Raw genomic sequence first — 9,087 nt, forward strand, 5'->3', positions numbered from 1 at the left:
AGTGTGCAAATGGCCATGAGAACCTGGAGGAAGGAGAATGGGGAGTGTGTGAGCGGAAGTGATTGATGGATGAATAAAAGCAAAGATAGAAAATAGCTGGGAGAAATGCGGAGGACATGCTGAACATCGGTTAGAAACAGGCAGAGGGAAAATGCAGAAAGAGATGTTCAGGAAAGGACAGCAAGGAGGCATTGTGAAATTCAAGGCAACTGGTGGATAGTGCCCAGAATATGTTGGAATTCCCTCAGTCAGACCAGCTGGAGGAAACACAAGAATACATATGAAATATAGCTGTGCTTCTGTGCTCGTCTCATCAAAGCGTGATTTGCCTGTTGGTAAGGTTATCAATCATCCAGTTCTTTATTAGTATTTTTTCAGAATGCTGTTTTTAAGGAATGTGAAGCTTGAGGTATTGTCCTTCCTGATTTGTAAATGCATATATGTACTGGCATTAGTAAAGTTTCTGAGTTTTGTTGTGCTTGTATTGTGAGCAGCATGTGTGGCTATTTGGTTTTGAATTTGGACATGCACAATACATTTTAAACTAGTCATATTGTTCCATTCTTCAGCATATCCTCATCTGTACTACATATCTGTATCCTCCCCAACGTTGTACAGCACTCCATTGAAACCGGCTAGGTTTGCAGGTAATACACTACACATACATACTTATACATCTACATAACTGCAAATATACCTTCCCTTATCTCACACCATCACACTGGAATGCCCTACCTCCCACAATCCGAGGTGAGCCCTCCCTCATTGCCTTCCGGAAAGCTATGAAAACCATCCTCTTCACATAAGGTCTCTCGCAGCACCATTTTTGCCAATAAACTGTCTGTAATGTAATAACAAAAGATGCATGAGCTGTAATGACTAATCTGTTTGTAGCAATCATAATGTGCCAACGACTGCTACCAATCCTGTACCCCCTGTAACTAAGTTCCTGCAAGTAACAGCACCACAATGCCCCTGGGCTGTCTGCGCGCTATATAAATATAAATACCTAAATACATTCACACGTTCCCATACAACACTCTTGGATAGTCCCCCCCCTCTGAGCACAACACTAAGCAGTTTAGCTTCCCTCCCATCAATGAAGCATTTCAACAGCATTAGTGGTCCTTTCCCATCTTATGTTACTAAAACTGTGCTGACTCCTTATGCTCTTTGATCAGTAAATGAATGACTTCCTCTTTATGGAATGGCATTGCTCTGGATGTTCTCAAGCATGGGTTACAGCCTTATTATAAAAGCCTTCTCTGGATCCTGACACATGCGTCAACTAACACGTTTGGATCGACTATTCCAATCCTATATGGAATTTCATAAATCTGTATGTAATTGGCAATCTTGCTTCCACGCAAGAAGCGGCACTGAATTGGCATTGAGAGATATCAAAGTCTCACTCCTCTAGACCAAGGACATGTGGGTTTATTGATGCTGTCGGATCTCTCTCTGGTGCTTCACACCATTAAGCATACATTGCCTTGTTACCATTTTAGAGGATTGGTCTTCACATCTCAGAATTAGGTGAAATGGTTATCATAACATTTAAGCAATCATATGTCCAAGTGCCAATACATTGTTGTCTGACTGTGAATCTGTTTTTTAGTATTCGTTGTTGGAGGAGCTATCAATATAATCCCTCTGCTGCTACTTAATAATGTGTCACAATGTTACTGTGTTTTAAAAGAAAATACCTTTAGGTGTAATTTTAGGAGAAATATTATTAGATGTGTATTTGATCCCATTTTATGTGCTATCCTGCAGGGACTTTTTATCAGGCTCTTAATTAGTGGGAGATTGTAACTTCAGTGCTGTCTTTGTTCGGCATTGGGACTTCACTTCCCAGACTCGCCTGCATTTGGTGCACCGCCCACGCATCATTGGCTGGTGCCACATGCCTTATCAGACCTGTTTAGGCCTGGGGCGGCAGTCGGCAGGATATGCTGCCACTTTTTACTGGGATGAAAACGTGACTGTTGGCTATCGGCCTCCACGTTTTTTAGGTTTTTGGGTTAGTAATACTGTGGCTGAGGAGTATTGTGTGTAGTTGGTGCAGATGATGGGGGGTTTGAGGTAGAAAAGGCCTATCCTGAGAATGCTTAATAATGGGAAAGGCTTTTTCACACTTAGAACACTGAACGGAATTCACAATTTGGGGATATCCAGATTCACTCTGCAGCCACATAGGCCTTGAGTAGCTGAGGGTAACTCACTTATTACTTTAACACTGTTTAATGCTCGCTCTGCCATTGCCCATGAGGTCGAACTTATTAATTCTTCCAATTTAGATATGTTCCTATTGACTGAAACATGGTTTTCGAAGGGGTCGCAGATGTAATTTCACTATCTAGTTCCTGAAGACTACTGCATTCAGTTCATTAATCAGACTGGTAAAAGGGAGGGGGGCATTGCATTGATGTATAGATCATCATTGCACGTCTCCCACCTCGAGGCTCTAGACTATACCGATGGGTCTCAGGTGGGTCAGGTGTCCATTGGGTTACCACCTTCCTTGTCAGTGAAGGTTATTCTGGTCTATAGACCCCCCAGGTCCCGCTGCTAGATTTTTGGAGAATTTGGATATCTTTTTGACTCTATCTGGGAGCAGTTACAAGGAACTCTTGTGCTTGGGAGATAGGAATATCTGGATGGATAGCTTTAAACATCCAGACTCTGAAGTATTGTGTGAAATTTTGGGAAATCATGGGCCTTCACTACTGACGACTGCCACATCACATGTAAAAAGTCAGTGTTTGGACATTTTACTGGCCAGGTGCAATTGTGCAGTGTTGAAGGAGATGGTTAACATTCACTGGTCTGATCACTATGCTCAATTTTTCGACCTGACTATTCCAAGGAGAATGAAAGGGGCATGGAAGGATGGACCACTAGTGCTAGAGATCTCGCTAGCATTCCAGGGGATGTGGTGACTGAAAGGCTGGCTAGTATTGATGGTACGTTGTTGAGCGAGGAATTCTTCGCTATGGATACTATAATTTTGGACACAATATGTTCCAAATACGCCCCCTTAAAACTCAAGAGTAGAAGTATCTCTAAATCTTGGTTTACCCAAAATCTAGTTTCTCTCCGGAAGCAGGTTCGTCGAACAGATAAGAAATGGAGAGAGAATAAATTACCTGACAGTGCCAAGAGTGCTAAAACAGCGCTGAAGATCTATAAACCGCCATCAGTACGGCTAAAAAGGATTTTCTTCATAAAGAAACTGGCAATGCCAGTAATCAGCCAAGAGAAGTATTTACAGTGGTTAATAGATTATGTAAGCCAAGCTGTATTGCTACGTCTCTTGAGCCCTCGCTAGTACAGGCCAACATTTTCAATGTGTTTTTCAAAGAAAAAATAGAAGCAATACAGGAGAGTATTGTGGCAAAGGCCCAGGTGGGCCAGTTGTGCCCCGTTGTGGTACATGGTTCAGGATTGTGTGCCCAGCCAGGCATATTGGCCGCTGAAAGCAGTGAGGACTGTGCAGTTTGACTTTCAACCCATTACAGGCGACTTAATACATTCACTAATTTTTAACCTCAAGCCCACTAATGAATCTATGTTTACTCTACCGCTTGTACTGCCAGATGTCTGGCTCAGATCATTGCTCATTTTATGAGCACCTTTGTCAACAAATCATTGGCCCAGGGCATGGTACCTAGCGAGCCAAAAAATGCTGCTATTACACCATTACTAAAGAACATTAATTTGGATCTGTCCTGCTTGAAGAACTATCGGCCGGTTGCAGGCTTATCGTGGCCAGAAAAATACTGCAGAAAGTGGTTAGCTCCAAACTCCAGAAATGTGTTGAGAAGGAGGCACTGCTGGACAGTTTCAGTCAGGATTCTGGCCTAAGCGCAGGACTGAGATGGCTTTGCTATCGGTGTATGATGAGCTGCTGGCTGATGAAGGGGGGCTTGTATGTTTTGTGATGTTGTTCTTGTCTGTGGCCTTAGATACAGTCAATCAAGATATACTCAATCGCCTGGAATTGCCTGGGAAGGTCTCTGAACAGGCCATTAAATGGCTTAGGTCATTTTTGGCAAACAGGCATCATCGGGTGAAATTTGTGGGCTATATCTTGGACCCTATTGCAATGAGCTTCGGAGTCCCACAGGGATCTTCATTGTCTCCCCTGCTATTCAATTTGTATATACAACCTGTGCTGACTATTGTGAAAAGTCATGGTCTGAGGTATCATTCGTATGCCGATGATACACACATTTATATTACAATTGACTACATTGAGGATGCTTTCATTAAGGTTAATCAATGCCTGGAAGATATAAATATGTAAATGGCAAAAAATCTGCATCAGCTGAATAAAGCCAAAACCAAGCTTATCTTGTTTGGGCCTAGGCAGCTGGCTCTGGCTGCAAGGGAATCCTTGGTCCCATGTATCCTCGGTGAGGAGCTTCGATTTGCCGCTAGAATTAAGAATCTAGACTGCCTGTGGTGAACCTGGGTAGCGAAGCACAGGTTGGGGCTAAGATTCAGGCAGTCTATTATTCTCTGCGCATGCTCCATCGGGTTTTACCATTCATCCCTGAAGAGGATCTTGCGGCAGTGGTGGGGGCCCTGACAAACACCCACTTGGACTGCTGCAATAGTCTTCTGATGGACATACCTGCCAATCAAATGTATGGGCTCCAGAAAGCCCAAAATGCAGCCGTCAGATTGGTTGGCCAACTTGGTAGATCAGCTTATGTTTCTCCTCTTCGTGGAACATGGCACTTGCTGGCAGTGGAGCACCACATTAAATTCAAGGAGGCACGCCTGATTTCTAAGTCTGTAAAGGAGTTGGCCCGGAGTACCTAAACACTATCACAATCCTCTAATGACCCTTCGGTCAAGCGATCATCTGCTACTGAGTGTTCCCTGCTCGGGATGTGTTTCCAGAGGAGACAGAAAATTTGCTGTCTTTGGCCCCAGACTCTGGAATAATGTTCCTCTGGAGATTAGGTGCTGTCAGACACTTCCTCAGTTTTGGAAGGCCCTTAAAACCTTCCTGTTTAAATAATAGCACAGTGGCTTATTTGGTGGTTTGTTTATCCTCCTTTACTTCGCTGCTATACGTTTTTTTGGTGGACCAACTGCACCTTTATATGGTTAAGGCCATTTTGAGCACATTTTAAATACTCAAAATCAAAAATTAAAATCGACTTCAAGGTTGTATCTCGCCTATCCTTTTCAATATTCATATGAAGCCATTTCATGACATACTAAAAAACATAGGAACTGTCTTCTAAAAGTATGCAAATGATATACAGATGGAGATTATCACTCCAATAGTAGTATGATTCAGTTTGGTTAGAACATTGGATGGCTCAGAAATTGCTAGGTCTGGATTAAGGCAAAAAAGGACATTCTCCCTGTTGACACCCCATCATCATTTTCCAGATTCCTAAAAGTGTATAAAGGCTTTGCTCTTGCAAGCCACACTGCTAAAGTCCAGATAAAGGTTAAAACACTTGGCATGACTCTCTCCCCCTCCTTTCCTATTCTCCCGCAGGCACATCAAGCATTGAAATACACACATTATTACCTAAAGCTACTTAGATAGATCAGGCCCTTGCTGTCAGGACAACATTGTGCCGCGATAGCACCGGCTATTGTGGGCTCCATATTTGATCATTGCCACTCTCTTTATGAAGGTGTGCCTGAAACTTCCATTCACCAACTACAGATTTTCCTGATTACTGTGGGATGTAAAAAAAAACACCACAAAATCCTCACATAGTTTGTCCATTTTGTGGACACTTACTTCTTTGGTTGCCTATAAAATAAGAATCTCAATCAAGTTGCTCACAATGATTCACAATGCCCTTTTTGGCTCTGCCCTATGTTACCTTTTCTTTGTTCCCTCAAAGACTAACCACCTGTAACTGCATGTATATTCACAGCTTTAAAAGATCTGGCATGCTCCTGGGTTCCTAACTCTGGAGCTCTGTCCTGAATGATAACCATTGTATTGCAAATGTGTTAATTTTTTGAAAAAGCTGAAAACACATCATTTTCGGTCTGCTCCCTCTTTCCTGCTCTTTCTAAGTACATTTGGGTCACATACTGAAAATGTTCAGTAGTAAATGCCTCATACCACTCAAAATACACATCCAAATACAAAAGTTAAAATGTAGCTTTAGAAAGCATACAATACAATAGCAACCGCAGCAAAGTGTTCTGTCAGTAATATTACTTCGTACATTTGGGTAATAAAAAAACAAAATAAATAAAATACATTGTAGAAATGTTTCTCTTTTCTCATTTTCTCATTATTGACTATTCTACAAAAATGATTCTTATAATATTGTATGTTTTAATAAATGCAGGGGCATACATATATCCAAGAATGTAATAGCATCATCATGGCTATCTATCCCAGAAAACAAATGCTTGAATTCAATTTCGCTAGATACACATTTTTGATCACATATATTGTAAAATGCATGCCTTGCAAATGATATAGTTTACAACAGAATATGATTTCTGTGGCTTTTCAAGATTTGTTTTGTTCTCATTTTTGCAGATGCATCTAACAGTCATCAGTAATTCTCAGCCTGGTATATCAGCGATATCGTCAATGAAGGTCATAAGTATGTCTGCATCATACCACATGATCTACATTTTGAACTGATTGTTGAAGCTGCTCCTTCCACATGGCCCTTCTACTTTTATCAACTCTGTTACTTGCTCTGAGTCACTGTGCCCCAGTGGAACATTATAGCGTGGAGAATGGGGGACTCCTAGAGATATTAAAAAATGAAATAACGATTCTAAGCAACAAAAGTGAACATTATTCCTCTCAAGTGAGACCGCCAGGTACAAGTCGAAGAATTCCACATACCATCATCATTGGAGTCCGTAAAGGTGGTACCCGTGCTCTGCTGGAAATGTTGGATATCCACCCCAACATTGTGGTCGCCGCTACTGAAGTTCATTTCTTTGACTGGGATGAGAATTATGTAAAAGGAATAGACTGGTACAGAGGTCTGATGCCATTTTCATATGAAAATCAAATTACTATAGAGAAGACTCCAGGATATTTCACTTCTCCTTATGCTCCAGAGAGGATCCATGATATGAATAGCTCAATTAAACTGTTACTCATCCTCAGGGACCCCACTGAGAGAGTAATATCTGATTATACCCAAGTATATTACAATAGATTGGAAAGTCACAAACCTGTCCAACCATTTGAAAACATTGTTATTAAAAATGGAGCACTAAACACAAAGTACAAAGCCATCCAGAGAAGTCTTTATGATGTGCATATGGAGAAATGGCTCAAGTATTTTTCCCTGGATCAAATTCACATTGTCGATGGAAATACTTTGATTAAAGATCCTCTCCCTGAATTGAAAAAGGTTGAACAATTTCTTAATTTGCCTCCCAGGATTGTACCATCAAATTTTTATTTTAACCAAACTAAGGGATTTTACTGCATTCGAAGTGATGGAAGAGAGAGATGCTTGCACGAGTCCAAGGGGCGCCCACATCCTGTTGTTAACAGCACTGTCCTGGATCAGCTGCACTCCCACTTTCGAGAACATAATGCAAATTTTTATAGAATGATTAATCATTCTTTTGATTGGGATTGACTGGTTTGAAATAAGGATGTCTTTTCAAGTGTCCTGTTGTAAGCTCTGAAAGTTATCGTAGTGAAAACTGGAATCATACACAGTCAAGCTCTACAGAAAGAAACAATTGTTTGAGGTGTTTTGTTTTGGCAAGTAGACTTACAACTTTTGGTCCCTGTCATAATGTTATTAATTAACTTCAAATCTCAAAGTCATTCATTTGGAAATACAGGTTTCTACCAACCAACATGGGTTATTTCTGAAATTGTTATGCCGTGTAATTTGTAAAGCAATGTACTTTTTTAAATAGAACTGCACAGAATAGTACACATCTGTACATATTTAAAAAAATAATTGTAATATTTACTATGTCTTTTTTCGTTGGTAGTATTTTTATATCATGCTACTCAAATTGTGTTCCTTTTAGAACCCTTGTTAGACTGAAACATTTCATTTGTTGAAATAGGGAACACTGCAGTTATATAGTTCCATTAAAAAAAAACGTTAGTCTCTTTGTAGAAATATGTACAACTCGCAGATGGATGGTAATAATAGCGATACAGACAATTAAAAGGTTCAATTTTTAATAACGCAAAAGTATGCCCTAACACTGACATATAAATAAATATTTGAAATGCAGGTGTCTTATTTGATATGACATCTCTTGATAACACCGCACGAAAAGTTCAGAGAATATTACATCTGTTGTGAAAAGTTGATAATTTAGCAGATTTTTCAAACAAATGTAAGAATGTATCATAAACTTGCAAAAGACAAATACAAATAAAAAAGTAATACATATTAAAATTGCCAATGATCATTTTTTCTGTAATTGCATGGAATGTTCTGGACATAACTGTGCCCAAATCAAATGGACCTTCCAGAGAATGCACGCATATTGTACGTAGTGCAGATCATATTCAATACTATCATGCAAGCCACATACATTGTCTTCAGCACACAACTTTCCAAGACTTACTTGGCTATCTCTGCCATGTCTGTTTTGAAATCCCTCTCATTATTGAATTTACTCATTAAATAACAATTAAAAAACAATATTTCAATGAAAAACAAAACTGCTAACATTTACAAAATCTATAAACATTTTCCACCACTCATTTTGATGAGGGCATATTGGGTGCAGAGGTTTGGGGGGAAGCATAGGCCGTGGTAGCTTTGGTGTCAGAGTTGGTGGCTACAGGCTGACAATCCCTTCTGCCTACCCTAAATGTCTTCATCAGAGAAGATATAACTTTCACTATTGTTTTGTTCTTTGGCATTAGATTTAGTGCAGACCTCGCTCATGGGAAATGCAGGGCATTTAACAAAGAACAAATATTGAAGAAGAGCACTTCGAGAATGGGTACAGGTTTGAGAGCAGATAACAGAACCAAATCTGTGACAAGCAAGTGAAATGAAACTCAGGCAGTACGAGACAGCTATTGTTCTATCATTTTGCACTTCAGGGTTATCCTCAGCAGTTCTATGTGAAAATCCC

General features: G+C 40.2%; 1 protein-coding gene across 2 annotated transcripts in view; it reads left to right on the plus strand.

Annotated features, from left to right (window-relative positions):
* Positions 1–8,396, plus strand: part of LOC138472969 (heparan sulfate glucosamine 3-O-sulfotransferase 1-like) — a 1,058,871-nt gene extending 1,050,475 nt beyond the window's left edge. For both annotated transcript variants that reach the window (XM_069611399.1, XM_069611398.1), the window contains one exon: positions 6,539–8,396. In XM_069611399.1, coding sequence (XP_069467500.1) covers positions 6,669–7,610 — 942 coding nt within the window. In that variant the 5' untranslated portion in view covers positions 6,539–6,668 and the 3' untranslated portion in view covers positions 7,611–8,396. The remainder of the gene's footprint in view (positions 1–6,538) is intronic.
* Positions 8,397–9,087: the final 691 nt, after the last annotated feature.

This window comes from Ambystoma mexicanum, chromosome 8 (genome assembly GCF_040938575.1).
Source record: "Ambystoma mexicanum isolate Mex_15411 chromosome 8, UKY_AmexF1_1, whole genome shotgun sequence".
NCBI classification, from domain to species: Eukaryota; Metazoa; Chordata; class Amphibia; order Caudata; family Ambystomatidae; genus Ambystoma; species Ambystoma mexicanum.